The sequence below is a fragment of the Malania oleifera genome, chromosome 10 (assembly GCF_029873635.1).
Source record: "Malania oleifera isolate guangnan ecotype guangnan chromosome 10, ASM2987363v1, whole genome shotgun sequence".
In the NCBI taxonomy this organism is placed as follows: domain Eukaryota; kingdom Viridiplantae; phylum Streptophyta; class Magnoliopsida; order Santalales; family Ximeniaceae; genus Malania; species Malania oleifera.
Window position 1 is genome coordinate 19,467,102 of NC_080426.1, and position 21,292 is coordinate 19,488,393.

Here is a 21,292-nt window from a genome sequence, read left to right on the forward strand (position 1 = left end):
GAAGCCATATACAAATTAAACTCCAATTTTATTTTATTTTTATTTTTTGAAATAAAGCCCGGCCCAATTAGGAGCCCCTTCAAAGGAATCCAGAACATATTTCGGGATTTTATTTATTTACATATTTAATTTCTAAGGGATTTATGAAATGACCAAAGTACCATTGATGGGTGAAGAACAGAATTGGGGGGCAAAAAAGAAAAACTGAGCAGCGAAAAATGAGTTTATAAAGCTGAGAAGGCAGGGAGGGAGGCGTTTTTGGCCTCAACACAGTTACTTTTAATTGACGAAAAGAAAAGTAGGATTTGGGCTTCGCAGTTCCAACCCCAAGAGAGACGGATCGGTTCAACGACAATGACAAATAGATGTTACTTGTTGTTTAATGTTTAGCGACCACCAGCATTTTTGTGCATGTCAAAAAGTAATTAGGGACACTGTACATCCCGCTTTACGAAATGACGTAAATGCCCCCCAGCCTCACCCTCTTATCCTGCGAGAGTTTAATTACCAGACTTACCACCCCCAAAAAACCAGATACTGGCTTCCAAATTAGGCAACGAGCCAATTTAAGTGGTGAGATAGAGCTCTAAATGCCATTGAATAAAGAAGAGAGGAGTGGTGGGGTGCTCCTTCATCAAAACCCAAGAGGTGCCCCGTAACCACTTCTCACTTACAAAAATATATAAAGTATTGTCTATCTGCTTGGTTTTCTTTTCCTGATTCTCTCTCTCTCTCTCTCTCTCACATACGCACAGAAACACACAGTTTGCGGCAAAAGACTGACTCCGCTCTCCGGCATTGACCTCAGGCCGACCTCCGGAATACATTACCAGATCGGTGACAGCCTCCTCAACTCGTATGCTTTTTACATTTTTTGCATATCAATTTTCAGTGAATTCGTGCAGGCTTCCCTCCCGTCCCTCCCCCCCCCCCCCCCGGGGCGGCAGCCACACCCATCGAAGTGCTTGGCATTTCTGAGAAAATCTCAAGAAGATACTACAGAGATTTTCTGATTTTATTTTAACCCGCTCTTCAATCTCAGACATTTAAAACAAATTAAATCCTCCAGATTCCTCAGCTGTGTTTCCCCCCCACCTTCAATTTGTTTCCATTTGTTTTCCCATGTTTTCCTCATGCTCACCGGATGAGAAAGCTGGGGTGCAATTGTTGACGTATTTTGATTTCAAAGAGCTTTGCGGCAAAGAATTTCTCAGCATTTATTAGTTAGATGCTGTCCACTCCTTCCTGCTTGAAAAATAAAATCTTCAATTTTTTTTTTTTCATTTTTTTTTTTCGTACGTTATCTGACAAATCTCATGCTAGGTAAGAGGCTCCTCCGCTGTGAATTGCTTTGGGGGTTTTCACAGGATGGCTTGAAACAATGGCCATAAGAGTTCAGTTCGTTGATTGGCCGCAGAATTCAGCTACTCGGAAGAAACTACAGCTTCAGCATACTTGAAAAAAACAAAACACACAATACAAATAAGCACACCAGAGAAAAACAGCAAGAAAAATTTCGCAGGTTGCATGCATCCAACCATGATAAACTTTGGCAGAGGGTTTCCAATTCCGCAGGGAAAAGAAATCCAGATTGGGGCGCCCTGGGTTCCAGTGACGCCAGAAAAGCCCGCAGCAGCAGCTACAAGATCATCCCCTATGATCCCTGCTGCAGAAAGAGAAAGGCAGGGAAGCCAACTGGCAAGATCAAATTGGCAGGAACTGGCAGAATATCCTGCTGCTGGTTATGCCCCTGATGAACCAAACTGTAATGGGGCGGTTCAGAATTTTGATCCAGTCCGAGCACTGGCTCTAAATGGGGGAAATTGTAGTTCGGAGGTCGCTTTTGCTGAGAAAAATAGGATGATCAATCACATTGCTGGCTCCTATGCACAAGCCTTCATTAATAACGGCCCCGGTTTCAATGGTATTCGCCTTACAGACCTGTTGCTGGCTGCAACCGGAGCAACACCAGATGAAGGGATTCATCAGACAGAGAGGCCACGGGTTCCCAACCCGTATTCTCAACAAAACTGCAACTGGAGTGTCCCCGACCCTGTTAGTTTGTTGCTCGAGGACCAAAATCACATCTCAGGTTCAAACCTGTGGAACAACACAGGAGGCATACAGCAACGTGAGTAAATTGAATTAATGTTTTTCTTTGGTAATGTATTATGCAATTATGATTGTTATTCACTTTGATATGCTCTTTTGCCCTTCTCATCAAGGGAAAAGAAAAGAATAAAATATTACCGACTAGGTTTTTACACTTTCTTACGCAAACCAACTTTGCATTTTTTAAATTTTGTTCTGTTCTCATAGTTGCTAGGATAAATGTGATCCCTAGAGGAACATTTGGACACCCAGCGCAAATTAAATCAAGGAAAACAAACTCCCCATGCTTGTGTCAACCTCCAGACATGTCTTCCCAACATCTTTAGCCATAATTATGTAAATGCAGTACTTCATGCGCCACCTGAATTTTAACTGTTTTTCATCTTTAGCATCAACGGAGCCAAGGCTCTATTTCCCTTAGAAATTCACTGTGGGGAAGGTCTTTATTCTATAAAATAGACCTTTTGTATGCCTCATTGGGAATTTGCAGAAACTAAAAATGCAAAATTCAACACTAGTATTCTATGACAGGGCTTTGTTGCATGCACTGCAAATGCAGGAGATGAATGCAATGCAATGCAATGCAAATGCACAAAAATAAAACAAAATACCTTTAAGTGTCAAGTGCCTCAAAACTTTCCTTCTGCAATCAAATCCATTATCCATTCCGCAACCAATTGATGACAAATTGAAACTGTTTTCTTTCAGGTGGATTCCCCATCCCCTACCAACCCAGTTACGACCTAAATACACCACAAAAAACAGAAACAGATGCTGCTTCTAGTGTCACAAACTCATTCAAATTTGCTCCAGTAACCCCAGAGCAAGCCAGGAAGTTGGAGAACAAGCAGCTTTCGGAAGTGCTGAATTTCTCTGCAGAAATCTCAATTCAAGAAAAAGACAACCGGGATAATTTAGTTTCGTCGATACAAAATGAATCTATTGAGCACCATTGTGATGAACTTCTACAGAACATTGTGGACTCATCTTCCGCTGCCATCCCTGCACCATTCAGGGAAGATAACATTTCTGAAAGAGGAAGTGACCAAGGCATTGACCTCAACAAGACACCAGAGCAGAAGACGCCCAAAAGAAGAAAACACAGGCCGAAAGTGATAATAGAAGGCAAACCAAAAAGAACTCCAAAATCTGCAACTCCAAAAAAACCTAATCTAAAAGAGAACCCATCAGGAAAGAGGAAGTATGTTCGCAGGAAAGGTCTCAAATCTTCAACAACTCAATTGGCAGAAGTTAACAATGAGATCACAGACCCTCCTGTTCGATCAGCTGCAAAAACATGCAGGAGAGTTCTGAATTTTGACATGGAAAAGATGGGAGATGATATCCAGGCTAAAACAGGTCAGCATGACGAACTGCAGAACAGTAATAACTGGGCCTTTGATTTGAATACAGTTACTCAAGCCACACAATCATGCATCAGAACTAGCAGCATCTCTGGAACAAAATCAGCTGAGCTGCTTGGCCATCAGAATGGATTAATGGTTAAAACCCAGCAAGCAGAAATCTCATACAACCTTACCCATCCCGAGAATCAAATGCCAACTCATTACATGTCACAGCCTGAAAGACCTCCTCCCAAAGCCCCACAAACTATGATGAGGGATCTTCAAATGAAAAATTCAAATGCCATGAGAACTGCAAACAGTGGAAATGTTGAGCCATGGCAGGACAGTTTCAGAAATGGTTTTACCTCCATACACCATCACATCAATGCAGAGGGAATAGGCCAAATTGTCTTTCAAGCACAAACTAATCTTGAAAACCTTCAAAGAACTGGACAAGCACCGTTACAGAGTATTCCTCAACCAGGGCCAAACAATTTAGCTGATCGCAGTCAGAGAAGGGGATCCAAGAGAGAATATTGCCACACTATTGAGCAAACACATCCCCATGCTGTAAATCTGATGGGTTCTTCATTATTGTGCCAGGAGATATTTCAGGTAGACAAATATAACAGTAACAGCTGCCATATTGGCAGAGATTTTTCAGAAACTCCCAAGAAAAAGAGACTTGGAAGTGGTCTTGATACAGACAGATCAAGCATGAATCCATGTATTGCGGCTGATGTTAGCTCAAAACAAGTCACAATAAATTATGGGAATGATGTCAATCAAAATCATTTTCCCGCTCAGATGAAACATGGGAAATTGATGCCGTTCTTGGAAAGTAACAATGCTCCAAAAAATCCAAGTAATGGCATCAACGAATCCATCAGTGACTGGTACATTCGATCCATGGCCGCTCAATGTCATTTCCAAAGGCAACCCATTTCATCTGAACTGCCTTCACGTGCAGGGAAGACTGGAGATTCAATATCCAATGGATCCATTCAGTTCAACCCCTCAAGAACAGCTGAAAAATGTAACCTGCTGCCAGTAACTCCTCCGAAAAATGCCCCAGCATCCAGTTATAGCCAAGGCACTGACATTTGCCATTTCAATAGATCAGCAAAGAAGCAAACAACAGTATCAACATTGTCCAATTCGGTTACATCCAGTTCAGATAAAGGGCTTCTGCTACGCAAGAATTCATGTAATTACAATCAGCAATCCCCCATCAAGACAACAGGTACTTCCACAGCCTTCACTTGATTTACCAAAATATATACTCATTGTGGTAATGGAATTTTATGGCATTTGATACAGGTTCACCTGAAATACAAAAATACCGTGTTCCAATTGACGAGATTATATGTCGATTGAAAGCACTAGACTTGAACAGCAGGAACAATGATACGGTAGGGGAAGAGCAAAATGCGCTTGTCCCTTACAAACGAGATGATCAAATAGTTCCATATGGAGGGCATGATCATATCAAGAAACGTAGGCCAAGGCCAAAGGTGGACCTTGACGCAGAGACAACTAGGCTATGGAAACTCTTGATGGAAAAGGAGGGAAGCGAGGACCCTGAAGGAACAGATAAGGAGAAGGAAAAATATTGGGAAGAAGAAAGGAAAGTCTTCCGTGGACGAGCTGAGTCATTCATTGCACGCATGCACCTTGTTCAAGGTATGAGAACAAAATTCATCTGTTTTCACCTTCAAACTTCTCAATTTCATATTTGGAGCCAACATTTTACGATGTTCATGCAAATCCACTTTCCACAATCATGTTATTTGGCTTCAAGTTGGCATAATGTCATGCACCAGGAGTCATAAATGTTATGAACTGCATTATGAAATAGTCCTGTGTAACATATGAATATATATAGTCAAATAAACTTCACAAATCTGAATCTTTTGGACTAGTTGATTTGACCAACATAAATGTCTGCATTGTTGACTGGATAACCATGCTGAAAGTAGGAATTCTGGAAGTAATACCCAATTTTCATGAACACCATAAACATTTTTTTAAAAAGTATTACTTACTACACATCAAATGAGGATGCACAAAAAAATTTCTGTATAACATATGCAGTCCACTGCAATTATAGCTGGTTTTTTGAAAGCTGAATGCATAAATTGTAACTCACAAATAATATACGTAAAAACAAAATAATACCTTTTGCAGGAGACAGGCGTTTCTCGCAGTGGAAAGGATCAGTTGTTGACTCTGTGATAGGAGTTTTCCTTACTCAGAATGTATCAGACCATCTTTCAAGGTAATACCAAAGCTTCAGCATAATTATAATATCTCGCTTTCATACAAACAAAAATTGCTCAAACTTCTTTCCTGCTCTGTGCAGCTCTGCATTCATGTCCCTCGCAGCACGATTTCCACCCCAGTCAACCAGCAACAACAGAACATGCTATAAGGGTGAGACAAGAATACTGGTTGAAGAACCAGAGGACAGCGTACCAGGCACAAATGACACCATCAAATGGAATGCAAAGGCATCAGGTCAAACAATATATAACCAAAGCTCTACAACACCCCATGAATCATCGAGGTTTAATGGAGACTGTGTGACCTCAGGAAGAAGAGCAAACTTAGTCGAAGCGAAAAATCAAAGAGTAGAGGAAGAAGTCCTTTCATCACAAGATTCTTTTGACTCCTCTTTGATTAGAGCTGCTGGAGGAATCAGATCTTCCTCAGGTTCAAACTCAGAAGCAGAAGATTCAACTACCGCCTGCAAACCCAGCGGAATCCAAGGTTCTACTTCAATAAATCTTCAGCAGATTAGCAAGACTGCCATGTTCAAGGAATTTCACTGCCATGAAAATGCAAGCTCATTTTTTTATGACAGCTCCATGCATGTGCATACGCAATTAGAAGATGTAGAGCATGGCAGCCAAAAGATAGCATTGGAAGGAGTAGATAACCCAAAAAACTCATCAGCACTTACTTACACAACCACTACTACCGATCCACCTATGCAAGCACCAATTCATCTTTCCAGTAATTATCAGTTGCACAGGACTCCAGATGCTGGAATACAAGAAGTAGACTGTTTGGATCTATGGGGAGAAGAAAGCATTTCTTCTTGGGCTTCAAATACTTCCAGAACAAGCAAGGCAAAAGATGATAACTCTACGATCAAAAAACATGGACAAATGGCAGAAAACATGGGTAAAATGATGGTCCAACATGATGGACTATTTAGACCTCAAGGAACGCCATTAGTGGGACCATACGCATTATCAAGCAAGCACCAAATCAATCAATATGGATCTCACGTTAAGAATAATCAATGTCCATGCAACAATGATCAACATGAGAGGATGAAAGCCTTGGAAAGCTCCTCAGTTACAGGGCCCGTAAATCTCACTGAAGCAAATGCCAGAAGGCAGAACAATACCATGCAGCAAGTCTCCAATGTCCCCAAGCTGGCACAAGAAGCTTCTGATATTGATAAGAGAGTCTCCCTACAGGAAAAACAAACACAGTTAGAGAAATATATGGCTGAACCAACTCTAAAGCAGCAGGTTCATTTTTCCAACAAGGCATATAGTGCAGCAAATACCAATAGTTCAAAAGGAAAGAGAGGGAAGATTGAGGGCGAAAAAAAGAAATCACGTGATTGGGAAAGTTTAAGAAAGCATGTGCAGTCCACTAGTACAAAAAGAGAAAGAACCCAAGCTACAATGGATTCACTGGACTACGAAGCATTGCGAAATGCTAGTGTTCGTGACATTTCTGATGCTATCAAAGAACGAGGCATGAACAACATGCTTGCAGAGCGGATTAAGGTATATTATGAAATTCAATCTTACAAATCCTCAGACGTGCAATGAACAACTTCTAGATATCCAATAAATAAAAAAACTAACCATGGTTGCACAATGTTGCAGGCCTTCCTCAACCGGCTGGTTAAAGAACATGGAAGCATCGACCTAGAGTGGCTAAGGGATGCCCCACCTGACCAAGCGAAGTAAGCCCATCCAAAAGTTTCAATCTTATACATGTCTTAAGAGTAGAAGGCTATATGCAACATATCAAGCAAATAATCTTAAATACACAAAATTTATAGCTTTGGCTCATAAAGATTTCTATGCTGCAGAGATTATCTGTTAAGTATAAGAGGATTAGGGTTAAAGAGTGTCGAGTGTGTGCGGCTTTTAACATTACATCATCTCGCTTTCCCGGTAAGCCTTCTACGGAAACTACAAAGCATTTACAAGCTTAACAAAGTTGAAATGAATCTTACACTGAACCATATTATGATTATACCTTCATAAAGGTTGATACAAATGTTGGACGAATAGCTGTGAGACTGGGATGGGTTCCCCTTCAACCACTGCCTGAGTCACTCCAGTTGCATCTCCTAGAATTGTAAGTATCATAAACACACTCATCTATTTATTTTCTTCACGTAAACAAGCTAAATGCCTTTCTCTGTAGGTATCCCGTGCTGGAGTCAATTCAGAAATATCTGTGGCCGAGACTTTGCAAACTGGATCAGCGAACATTGTAACCCATCAGAACCTCTTTCAAATCACTTATGTTATTAGAGCAAAATTAACTACAAAAATAAATTAGTTTACATAGGCTCTCTGAATTGGCGAAGTTTTTCTGATTAATATACTGAATACAGGTATGAGCTGCATTATCAGATGATTACATTTGGAAAGGTATGTGATCGTATTTGTTTGAAAGATGCTCTATTGCATTCATTAGAAATATAGAACATAGATCGTTATGACAAAGAATTATTTATTGATACCTATGCAGGTTTTCTGCACAAAGAGCAGACCAAATTGCAATGCATGTCCAATGAGGGGGGAGTGTAGACACTTTGCAAGTGCTTTCACAAGGTTTGCTTCCCATTGCACTACTATTTACAATACTAACATCTTTCAGGTAAATAAAACAAGAAACAAGACATCACCTATAATTGTGTGATGCTTATGGTAGAAGCCCCCAAGAATCTGCAATCCGAACAGTTGTAAAATTCTCAAGATTAGTTTATAATTCAGAACCTGGGCTGATGAAAAGATGTAAGATGGTGCATAATATCACTATCAAAATGAACAAATGCAAAGAAGAGGGGACTGTCAATAATCAAATTCAAATTTCATCTCTTGATTAGAAAAAGTAAATGAGAAATGAATAGATGCAGAGAAAAACAAGATATGTGAAATCAGAAAAAAAAATTTGGGCAAGTGAATTTGAAGCAAGGGTAAAATAGTTTTTCCAACATTCAGTCAACCCAACGAAACTGGCAGAAGAGTTTTCTGCACACAAAACCAAGTTTTCAATTAACTCCTCTACAAATTAAAACTTCCACTGAGAACATAAATAACTATGTTCTTCACTCCTCACAAAGTTATGAGGTATGACAACTACTTTATATCTTAAGTAAAATAAAAATGTGCAATATATGCTGTCCAATCCATTATCTGCTTAAATGAAAAATAAGTAAAAAAAGATAAGTTTTAAGAGTGCAAAAAAACAAGAGTTAGAAACAAAATAAAATGAGCTCAATAATCATTAAACCTTTCAAACATGAATAATGCAGAAATTGGTGAGAAAGGAATTCAATTCGTGTTATAACACAGCTCGTCTACACAAATGCCTGTGTACATAAATGAGATTGATGACTAACCCTGTTTGTTGCAGTGCAAGACTTGCTCTGCCCGCTCCAGAAGAGAAGAGTCTCGTGAGTGCACCAGTTCCCATTGCAGCCAACAGAAAACCAAGTATAGTCGTTAATCCCATGCCACTACCTTCACCTGAGAAAGATCAAATTGGAGTGACAAGGTCAGAAACTGCAAACTGTGAACCTATCATTGAAGTACCAGCAACACCTGAGCCAGAAAGCAGAGAAATAACAGAAACTGAAATAGAAGAGGCATTCTACGAAGACCCTGAGGAAATTCCTACAATCAAACTCAACATTGAAGAGTTTACAACAAACCTGCAAACTTACATTCAAGAAAACAAGATGGGCCTTCAAGAAGGTGACATGTCAAAGGCTTTGGTTGTTTTGAATTCAGCAGCTGCTTCTATCCCCACACCAAAACTGAAAAATGTGAGCCGGCTACGAACAGAGCACCAAGTGTAAGTTGCATCTTCCATTTAGCATCTGATGACAAAACGTTCAGGTACCTTTACAGATCAGCAGATCAATTTATACTATGATTTAAACTATTCCTTGCAAGTAAAAAACTCCCCAAGCAGCAGCTGCTGCAGATTGACAACAGCTGCAAGATGTTCAAATGGGGAAAAAAATCATATTGTGAGTGGTAGTTTTATCATTGCACATGCCATAAATGAAAATTGCTTCAAAAATTAAAGCAACCACTAGCAGTAAGAACTAAATATAAGATCTAGATATTATTTTGGTACAAACCAATGATAAATCAAGACATATAATGGACACTAAGATATCCCCACATACTAAATTCTTTTCATTCCTAAATCCAATTCTAATCTTATGCAGGTATGAACTTCCAGATTCACACCCTCTGCTCAATAGGGTCAGTTATTCCGGTGATATTTTCCATTTGCAGTAACCTACACATCAAATTTTCTCCTATGTAACTGCCCCTTTTTAAAAATTACAGATGGATAGGCGAGAACCGGATGATCCAAGCCCATACCTTCTTGCTATATGGACACCAGGTAAGCATAAAATACAATACAGATGTGATAAATCAAAATAAAGATAGGATGATGAAATGTTAGTGATATGTAACATCAACATAGACTACTATTTAACATACACAGTGATTACAAGGGTGCAGGGCTGCTTGACATTCCAACTAGAAATTTTAGATTCTATTTTTTTATTCAAATGCTGATTAATTTCAAGTAATTTACCAATGTTTATTACAAGGTGAAACTGCAAATTCAATTCAACCGCCAGAGAGAAGGTGTGGATGGCAAGAATCAGGCAAACTGTGCAATGAGAACACATGCTTTTCTTGCAATAGCATAAGAGAAGAAAATTCACAAACAGTGAGAGGCACTCTTCTGGTAAGAGCATTTATACCATAATACCTGATGACGCTAGAGTACAAAAATAACATTATAAACTACAATGTTATTGTAATAATAATGATATTTCAAATCAAAAATAAAATAAGTAAAATAAGTTGTTTACCAAATTTATGTCAATGGACAGATACCATGTAGAACAGCAATGAGAGGAAGTTTTCCACTCAATGGCACATATTTCCAAGTTAATGAGGTAATATTCTCATTCTTCTGGTTCCAGTTTTTGTTTCCCCAAGTACCCTCTAAAAGGAATCCCCAAGTTTATAACTGCATGGATAAAAACTGTACAACTTATATGTTGGATATGTCTACAATAACGAAGACAGGAATAGCAATTTGCCTATTTGTCTATCCAATTGCCCCTCAAAAGCCACTTATTTCGTATTCAGACCAAAGTCAAACAAATGTGTCATTACCCTGCAGGTGTTTGCAGATCATGATTCTAGCCTTAACCCTATTGATGTTCCAAGGGCATGGATATGGAACTTACCAAGACGGGCGGTATACTTTGGAACTTCTGTATCAACAATATTCAAAGGTAAGGCAATGAAAAAATCTATAGCTAATTACATTCAAATTTTAAGTAAAACGGAGAAATGACTTATGAATCAATACTTTTCTAGGCCTGACAACTGAGGGAATCCAGTACTGCTTCTGGAGAGGTATAGTGTGCTTCCTTTTTGTTCAAATTTTCCTTGCCTGACCATGTGCTACCCCTCGTTGTTAAACTTCCCCTTCCCTGACTATAGCACCTTACTATCATATAGAGGTACTTTATGAATATAGATAGGATAAAAAACACTAATATAATAATCTACTTTTAATCTTTTTCTATTGATATATGTTTGGTTCTTGCATTTTATTTTGCTCAAATCCAAACTAATATGTGGGTGTGTGCACACATGTATTTATATGTATGCATGCATAAATATTACAAAAAATTGTATAAATTAAAAATAATAAAGCACAAAATTATAGCATTCTTGAAGTAAAATATCTCATAAATGATAGTGTTGATAGTCAACAAATCATAGATATCTTAGTTTGGATCTTAGGGTTATAGGTAGCAAATATAATTTGTCCAATGAAGGTTTCCGTTAAGGAGAATGGGGGTTAAGGTAAATTTTGATGCCCCCTCTTTGTCCAGGTATATGTGTTTAGCTGCATTACTTATTAGAAATGACATGGGAAGGCATAGGGTGGCAAATTTAAATTGGACTACAAATGTACTACCCCTAGTGAAGCAATGAGTTTATGGTTTCATTTCTAGCTTGCCAATCAAAAAGTATTAAATCAGATAGAAACCAAAGCCAATACTAAGTTTATTTCCTACGAAACTGTGGGCTAACATAAACACCATAACAATCAAGATACTCACACAGCAACATCATTTAGAATTCAAACACAAAAATATAATTGCTGACACACCAGGCTTAAGTAGCAATCACAATAACAGAGGCCATGTATCAATTGCAACTGTTTCAAATATTTTATAACAGACCAAGGATTCCCTTTTTCTTTTTATGTAGCAGATTTTTAAAAGCATGAAGACACGTGTCTAGTAGAAAATTTAGTAAAAATGAACAAGTACATGCACATGGTTTTTACACCAAAATCCAACATACTAATATTTAAATCGTTTAATACATCTTATTTAACTTAGATGCAGTAAAACAATAACTATGAGTATAAACCCTTTTTTTTTTTTAACATAACAGAAACCAATACAAAAACACACACACATGACAAAAACCCCAAAAAAAATAAAAAATACAACCGAAAAAATGGAAACAAAACTAAAAAATAAAGGCCTCCTAATCTCAATGGATATATGCTAATTACTAATTTGTGAAAGCACTTGAATGAAAAAAAAAATTTGTTTCAAAATCCCTAGGTAATCAAAGGCAAAGGTCCCAATCCTAAACAAGACCATATCCAAAATTGAAGTTGGAGTAAACATTATATAAATAAATAAACATTACTACCACATCATAACAAAAAAGGAAGAGAAAGGCCATTGTAAATCACCAAATTCAAGCAAGAAATGACCATCATTACACCCCATTAACAAACACACGCATACACATAGAGGGAGATTGAATTGGCATTGCACCTATTCGCTCTCCAATTTCATTTTTAAATCGTAAAAGATTGTAAAATTATGTCAGAAACAGTGCAACTAAGCTTCATCAACTGAAAACCAAAGAAAAATGGAATAAATTGTGATTTTACACACCCTAACCCCTCAAAAGCTGCCAGCCAAATTTCCTCACTGAAATCTGCTCTGATCTAAAATCTGGAACCTTCGGAAACCCGACAACCCCTATGTGATTGCACTCACAGCAGGTCATGGAAATGCTTGGTGGTGCAAGGCAGTGGCCATGGCTTTTCTGGTGGTGGTGTGATCCCCCTTCCCTCCCCCCTTCTAATGAATATTAATTTATTAATTAAAATTAATGATGATTTATAATAAAAATAAATGTTATAAAACTAATAATAGTATAAATATTTTTTAATAATAAAAGAGGAATTCATTAATAGAAATAATATTATAAATATAAATCAATAATATATTACTGTGAATTAGCAAATAAAAATCATATACTATCTCATTTAATAGACAACATTTTAAATGTTAATTAACATAAATATTAATTAAACTGTTAATTAAAAAATTAAACTTTTCAATTAAAAATTTTAATTATAAAATATTTATTAAAAATATTAACTTATTTAATAATATTATTATTAAGGTAAATTAATACATGTATCAATTTGTTATAGATTATAATATATCAATTATTTGTTGAAATATATTAATATTATTGAGATGATGATGATATAGATATGAATATAAGTATAATTAAAGTAAGTATCCAAATACCACTTATTCCATGAGTACCTTCAATCACAATTTCTTTTTAAACACAAACAAACAGTACTCAATAACTTCCAGCATTTTTCTATCAGCACTTATTATCATCAAATTGAATTCAGCACTTTGTTCAGTTTAGCAATTTTTCATAAGTGGTTTCAAATAATCCCTTCATATTTTTCAACCTTGCCCAAGGCATCCCAACAACTTGTCACACCTCAAGTGAAACTATGCAACCCTACTAATAATTCTTTTTAACTCAGACTTTAACTACATAGCTACTAAAAATGAGAACCTCCCTCCTTCTAGAACCAGGTCATTTGTATGCATTTACCAATTTTTTCTATCAAAAATAAATAAATCTAACTTTTCAACCTATGCTTACTGATCGTCTTCTCCTTTCGAAAACCAAGTCATTTGTATGCATTTACCAATTTCTTCTATCGCAAAAAAAAAAAACAATCTAACTTTTCAACCTGAGCTTACTAATCATCTTTCTATGTAGCAAAGTTTCTGATACTTCTAGAATCAATAACAATGAAGACTGCTTCCATCCAACCATGCAAGTAGGGCAAAAAGTTCTTTTCCCAACCTTTATTATTTATAGGGTCAGCATCACATTATGAATCACAATCCACATAACCATTTGCATAAAAAATTTCTATTCTAAAGCCTCTCAGCTGACCCAAAAATCCATTCTCCCTATCAGGATCATCCGAGTCCAGATCAACTAGACTTGACCAAGGTAAAATTCCACCTAAAACAGTTCACGAAACAATGCTTATATTGGCCGCTCATAATATAATCCAAATTAGTTGCCTCAGACCAAAAATACCATCAGCTTTATTGCTTAGATTTCACCAGATGTGATTGAGCAGGGTGATGCATTTAACTTTCTGGACTCTGGAGCATCCATGAAATTCAACTATCCTATGATTCAGTGGCTTTTTTTTTGGATAAAAGAAGCTATATATATATATATATATATATATAATAAAGAGAGAGAGAGAGAGAGAGGGGAAAGAGAGAGGGAGATAGAGAGAGAAACTACAGTGCAGATGAGGAAAAGAAATCCTCAAAAAAATAAAATAAAAATAAAATAAACCTACACAAAACTAACCAAGAAAGCCCCTCTTTAATCCCTTCCCATCATAATATTCCTTTCGCTCCATAAAGCTTTTTAGCCTTAACTTGGTCGAGTTGGTTCTGGGGCACAAGAAGATGGCCTTAGATTTTTCAGGCAATAAAATATTCTAGTTAACGGGTATTTGTTTACTCTTGAAGATTTGATTAAACCCCGTCAGCCCCTCAGCAATTTCCCTCCAGCCAAACACAACCCTTAAATTCTCATGCATTGAACTTAGTTCAGTCGCAATATTTAACTCCTGTTCTAATAATTTCATCGTTTACCACACAATTTATGTCCTCCAACAGTTACACTTTCAAAAGACTTGCCCGCATAAGTCTGTCCTTCTGCCCCTCAAGATCTACTATCATCCGCACTAAGCTTAAGTAAGTCGTGCAACTGATGCTTCATTTAATTAATAATCTTGTTGATATAAATAAGCCTTGCTAAGTCAAAAATTCTAAGGCAATTTGGCTAAATTACAAAGAATAGCTCAAGCAACAACTAAAATGCCTCTAGGGTATTAAACACGATGCAACTAAACTCTCCAGATACAATGAGAACACAATACATACTAGAACCTAAGTTTAAAACATGCAGAAAACAATGCCTAAAAGCCTAAATAACTACTACCCTAGCGACACTGTAACAACAGCCCCAAATGTAATTCATGTCAATGCAAAACCCCATATGATGCAAACACTCCTTAACTAGCAAAGGGAAGTGTGGAGCAGCAAAGCAAATCAAAATACACACTTTAATGCACACATGTGCATGCATATGTTGGAGGGATAGTGGGATAGTGTTTCCCAGGAACCCATATTGCTGGGAAAGGTTGGCACCTCAATGTTGGCTCTTCGCCACATGGTCGTTGGTGCACATGTTGCAGAAAGCTCATAATCTCCAAGGCAGTCCCAAATCAAAGTAGAAGGACAAAAGAAAAGAAATAAATGTTGGCTATTCGCCACATGGTAGTTGGTGCACATGTTGCAGAAAGCTCATAAGCTCCAAGGCAGTCCCAAATCAAAGTAGAAGGTAACAAAAGAAAAGAAATGAACAAGAAGAAGAAGATGAAGAAAGATAAGATGCAGCCTAAGAAAAAGAAAAGACAGTAAACAACCTGTTGAGAGGAAAATGAATGTTGTGAAGAACATTCTCCACAAACTCTCAAAGCACTGTTACAGAGGACTAATCTTAAACATATAATGAAACATCAACTATTCTAACCACTGATTCTAATGGGATGTGATGAGCTCTTCTCAGGTGCCATGACACAATCTATCACGTAGCACATGATAAGTAGACAGGTGCATGCATAGTACATACAACACCCAGAAAGAAATCCTAAAGACAAAAATAACCAGTCATAAGTCAAATAAAATAAAAAAATATGAATGACTACCCTTTTCAAATATAATCAGGCAACTCTTATTTGGTTGTCCCTACTCCTTTGCTCTATATAAGATGATTTTCACCTTTGTTTTCTGAAAGCAAGATTATTGGAAGCTGGGACTTTAAGCTCCACTTGCTAATTCAGATCAGTTCTGTTTATTTATCAATGTGAACTCACCTAGATGCTGCTGTCTACCATATTTGTAGAGCAAGAAATATAAAGCTTTATGAAAATATTCATATAGTGCTGAAACAGTCGTGGAAAAGATTTTCTTTGATGTAAAGGGCAGAGTAGTTGGTGTTAGGTAAATCATGGACAGTGCAATAAACATAGGTTTGGGGCTGAATGGGATCTTAATATTTTAAACTCAAAGCTTTCTCTAGTATTTTTCCCCTGTGTGCTTTAACAAGATGTAGACAAGCAAATGAATCTGAATCATAGGCAAAACTGTCCCACACCAATCCTATGCTAATCAATCTTTCATTTATTTATTAAAGAGAGAGAGAGAGAGAGAAGTCATTAGTACTTAATAGAATAGCCTGGTACTTAATAGCAATGTCTCAAATCATGAAATGCTGCAATATGTATATACTTTAGGGTGAAAGCTTCTCAAAATGTATTCAACTCATTCATGCTTGAACCTCAACCAATCATTTCAAGAAGGGGCTCAACCACACTTCCTTTGCTAACTATTGTTTGGAAAAATTGCCTTGCAGGGTTTGTTTGTGTGCGAGGATTTGACCAAAAAACACGAGCACCCCGACCTTTAATGGCCAGATTGCACTTTCCAGCAAGTAAGTTGGCCAAGACAAAAAATGAAAAAAGAAAAAAGAAGGGATAAGTAGGCCAGAAGGAGAAATCGAAAGTTTAAGCTACTAACCAAGATCTGTCCGTCTTGGAAAAAAGAGTGCCGACCAAGTACAAGAGCAGATCGTTGATTAACATGTTGTACATTCAATTACTCCCCCTCTGACATGGGGTGAATTCACCGCATGTTGTGCAGGCAACAAAAAGGAATTTCTGTTTATTTTAAGACATCCCATTGGTAAGTGGGAATGTAGTCCATACATGGTTAACATTAAGATTATTTCAATTCATGCTCGAAACCGAGCCATTTTTCTGAGATCAGCCAATGTCACCAAAAAAAAGGGGAAAAGGTGTTGTCTAAGATATCATTTTTGTCTCTTGACATTTATTTATGTAAGAATGGATGGCAATACATGCAACACAAAGGAAAAGCCTTCCATGTAGTACATGTATTTGGTGACATTATTTTGAGGTTTCTAATAAAACTTTTCAACTTTCATCTATTTATGAATCATAATAATATTTATAAGGAACAACTCCTGAGCCTATTGCAGAGGCAGCAGGCCATCAAGGATATGGTTATGATAAGATGGTCTACATCGGCAAATCTTAACTGGGAGTTTCAATATGTACTTGCCTGAAAGATGGGTTTTGCTAGCATGGCAAGAGCAGATTGAACTTTATCCATCATTTATCAGTAAAGAGAGATTTCTATTTATCAGTGAAGAGAGATTTCCTAGTTTAAGAATCAGTATCATTTTTTTGTTCATCATTGTCATTCATGCAGGTTATTTGCCTGATAAGATTCTTTGATAGTTTGAGAATCATGTGACAAGGAAACTCATTATCCGCCATTTTGTTCATCAATTTCATGCAAACTCTAAAAAGGCTCCTTGATAGGGCGCAGCTGGATGAAGTTTCAGAGCAGGATCAAGAATGGACATCCAACTCAAGTTTGTTGTTTGTTGATATGTCCTGTTCACTTTATGGTTCCAGTGTTGAAGCAATTAAAGAAACTCCCATGAAACTTTTTTATGAGGGAAGGCATTCAAGGCTAGGTTGAACGAAGGGGTTTACTGCTAAGAAGGATTCATACAAATCATTCTTGAGTAAAATGTGGTGGTGTAACATAGAAAAAAGAGGAATCATGTGGAGAAAAGTAATGTGCAATGCAGTTTCCAAGATTCCAAGGGAGTATGGGTGTCATTTCTTCTCCAATCAGGCTGGGGAAAGGCAGCCTTTACAAATGTTGCTTTTGAGGTAGAACATGGCAAGTGAATTAAGTTTTAGTATGTGCTGGGTGTGATGGGCAGGTATTTGTCTGTTGTCCAAATTATTTTGGTCATGTGATCAACAAAACTCTTTGGCTCTAAGATAACATCAGTAAATAAGGAGAAATGCATCAAATCCCATGCATTCACCATCCTTACAATTGAAAGACAAATTTGTTGCTTTTTTAAAGCTTATTCGCCTAAAGAGGGTGTCTAGGGACTGGGGACAGCAAACTTGACTCTGCCAAATTGGCGTTACATGTGTGAGAGGAATGCCGAATCTGTTCATTACATAACTATCACTCTAAATGATGGGAGAATGCAAAGAGGTCTTGTTCTACATCCCAGATGTAGGATATGTTTCTTGGTCTGTTCAGGAACCAATTGGTCGTTCCAAAGTCAACTAGAAAAGTTGCTGATGCTGGGATTTGTAATAAAAGGTCCAGGAAAGTGGTATGAAATTCAGTGCCGCTTTGGTGGGGAGGATTGAAGATAAGGATCATACGGATCATTGAGAATGCTGAAAGTGCTAACTATATTGTTTATCTCATTATGTTGAAGACTCTTTTCTTGGAGCACGGAACACAGATACTCTTATTAAGTGTTCCGGACCTTCTTGATTTGTAGGTCTGTTACTTCTTCACTTCTCATATGCTTTGAAAGTATGTGGGTGTTAACTGTTAACCTTCCTTTTGGCTCTATTCAGTGCTTCACTTATCTTTCCAGAGGAGAAAAAGATGCACTCTTTAATTTACTTAGATACCAGGTGGCTGGCAAACACAAGCCTTCGCTAGAGAAGAAAGGCCATTAACAGAATTGTATTTTCTTTACTTGGGGTTTAACTTATCATAGACAAATGTCTTCCAATTTCAACAATTTAATACTACCATCAATTTGCCTAGTCTTGCCATAAAACTGAACATGAATATGACAAATCATATATATACGTATATTCACAAGTCATGCAATTATGCAAGTCAAATCAGAATCAAGTACTGAAATATAATTACTGCTGAAGCAATGTAACCACCTTTATTTTAGAAGTAAATAAACTAAAAATACGGCCAAGCATTCGCACATGACTTGAGTCCAATACTCCAACAGCTTATTAAAAAACAAATGAAGGATCAAGGTGGAGAAACAAACACATTCTATGCTCAAGAATTAAGATGGAATTTGACCCTTCAACTAGGCACTAAACTAAATTACTAAACTGGTCAATGACCACCACTATCTAAACTGTCCAGGAACAAACATGGTCTGAAGGTATAATTATTTCTTTCTGTCTATGAATGATTTAATTATAAATTCAATTCCATTATTGTAGAAATAATCAATGGATAGAGTTCCAAGATTTAAGTATTCCAGTATTATTTTGCCAAATTACCTAAAATATCATAAAAGAAATGAAAGAAAAACAATGCAACTACAGAGAACTAAATTGCTACTCTCTCACCGCAAGTTAAATCTCTTCAATTTACACATCCATTAAACAATACCCTAAGGTTCAAAGCATATTTTGTTAACTTCCTTCCAATTACATATTCTTATTGTGCATAAAATAGATAAGTCAATCAATAAAATTCCATAAGAAAGCAGATTGGATGAGTGGGACCAAATATATGCACTTAAACATCCTATATCAACATAAAAAAAAATTACGAGACAATGTCAAACTAACTGATACGCTTAAATAGACTATTTCCATACAAACATCAGAGCAGTGAGACTTACCATATATGGCACTAACAATGAAGAAATTGCATCCATCTTTTAGCCACTTGTCGATTACACTGCTTCTGCAAATAGAAGATAGGACTCATAAATTATAAAAGCATGAGGTATCTCAAATGTCTTTTCTAACACCATAAAAGAATTCAAACAGACACTGATTTGAACCTGAGTGACATTTCCAACTTGCATAAAGTTCTACAAAATGTAAATTTTAGAAAAACTATCACAGAAAACTGCTTTGAGAAATTATTGCTAGATCTTCAGTAAACAATCTGACGTCAGAATATCCTTTTACGCCAAAAATCATTAAAATCGGGATCCTACATTAGAATCACTAGGATGGTTTGCAAGATCAGGTCATAGAATCAGATCAAGGATCATAAAATTCTAATAAATACAGAAATAAATATGAAATTCTTGCTTTGTTTTTTCATAAATTCTATGATATGAACCTACAAAATCGGCTACTAAGTGCTGAAGACTCAAAAACTACACGTATCTATGGTAGGGCCCTCATATTACAAAAAGAAGAAAAAGATGAAATGTTCAAATTGTAGCATTCATTACTTAATCAAACGGGCTTATAATGAAAATGAAATCCTTATTTATTAAAAAAAAAAAAAAAAAACATAAGTTTAAAACTTCATATTAATCAACAAACAACCATACAACATGAACATCCATTTTTCTTTTCAAAAAAACAAGGTCTTAGCAAACAAAAGCTGATCTATCAAGCTAGCTTTTATATTAAATGCTAGTATCCAAGCCACCATTTGTCTCGTTAGTATCACTTGGACTATCATCAATGACTTAATCAAGGCTATCAATAAAATCATGACCATCATTATCATTATTATTGTTAAATGCGTCAATGCATTATTTACATATCTTTATTCTTAATGTTTGAAGTTTGACCACTTAATAATCAGCAATGAACCAAAAAATAAATATTGGAGTCATAATTTCATTAATGTAAAATAAACCCAAAAAAAAAAAAACAAGCTATATGAAAAGTATTTTAGTAAAGATTTTTAAAAGATGAAAAAATATAGGGTCTTACAATCCCATCATGATCCTACTATGACTCTACCAATTTGAGATTCTATGTAGGATCAGCATGATTTTAGTAAAGTAAGATCCTAGGACAATCCAGATTGCAATTTTAAAAACCATGTTTATCTAAGTGATAAGCAATTTGCTGACAGACTACCCTATTTATGCCATTAATAACATAATTTGAATCTACAGTGAAACATGGGAATAATGGCAACATAATGCACAATCATCCCAACTAAAGCCTCAGATTTGGTGCTACATTTTGTTAGAAATCCATCAAATTTTCAGTTGCAATCATCTTACGATATGAGAGACACCCTTTTTCCTTCCACTAAGAAGCACATAAAATTGTAAAGTCATGTTTCTCTTATTAAAAAACTGTAGTTCCATCATGAAAGATTCGCATAAATATAATACACCATAAGCTCAAATTCTTAATATTCCAAGTTGCAAATCACAAAAAAACACCTTGCATGGCAAAAAGAATGAAATTACAGAAGATAACCTAACTGTAAA

At 36.6% G+C, this 21,292-nt stretch overlaps 1 protein-coding gene across 2 annotated transcripts; it reads left to right on the top strand.

Annotated features, from left to right (window-relative positions):
- Positions 1-490: 490 nt before the first annotated feature.
- On the top strand, positions 491-17,218 carry LOC131165609 (transcriptional activator DEMETER-like). Of its 2 annotated transcripts, none has more exons than XM_058123548.1 (20): positions 491-856; positions 1,324-2,131; positions 2,821-4,701; positions 4,779-5,141; positions 5,646-5,736; positions 5,821-7,264; positions 7,367-7,446; positions 7,576-7,660; positions 7,756-7,847; positions 7,917-7,985; positions 8,110-8,146; positions 8,247-8,329; positions 9,135-9,575; positions 9,958-9,994; positions 10,082-10,139; positions 10,354-10,493; positions 10,642-10,707; positions 10,938-11,052; positions 11,138-11,176; positions 16,625-17,218. In XM_058123548.1, the coding sequence occupies exons 2-20, from the start codon at positions 1,528-1,530 to the stop codon at positions 16,747-16,749; spliced, it is 5,850 nt and encodes a 1,949-aa protein (XP_057979531.1). In that variant the 5' UTR covers positions 491-856; positions 1,324-1,527; the 3' UTR covers positions 16,750-17,218. The 2 variants fall into 2 exon arrangements, with proteins under 2 accessions (XP_057979531.1, XP_057979532.1); XM_058123549.1 differs by having other exon boundaries at positions 1,329-2,131.
- Positions 17,219-21,292: the final 4,074 nt, after the last annotated feature.

Bases quoted from the DNA above. Each gene is read 5' to 3' on its own strand.
- LOC131165609 (XM_058123548.1), top strand. From the start codon at position 1,528: ATGCATCCAACCATGATAAACTTTGGCAGAGGGTTTCCAATTCCGCAG. The intron at 10,140-10,353 runs GTAAGCATAAAA...GTTTATTACAAG, and splicing joins TCTTGCTATATGGACACCAG to GTGAAACTGCAAATTCAATT. The intron at 10,708-10,937 runs GTAATATTCTCA...ATTACCCTGCAG, and splicing joins CATATTTCCAAGTTAATGAG to GTGTTTGCAGATCATGATTC.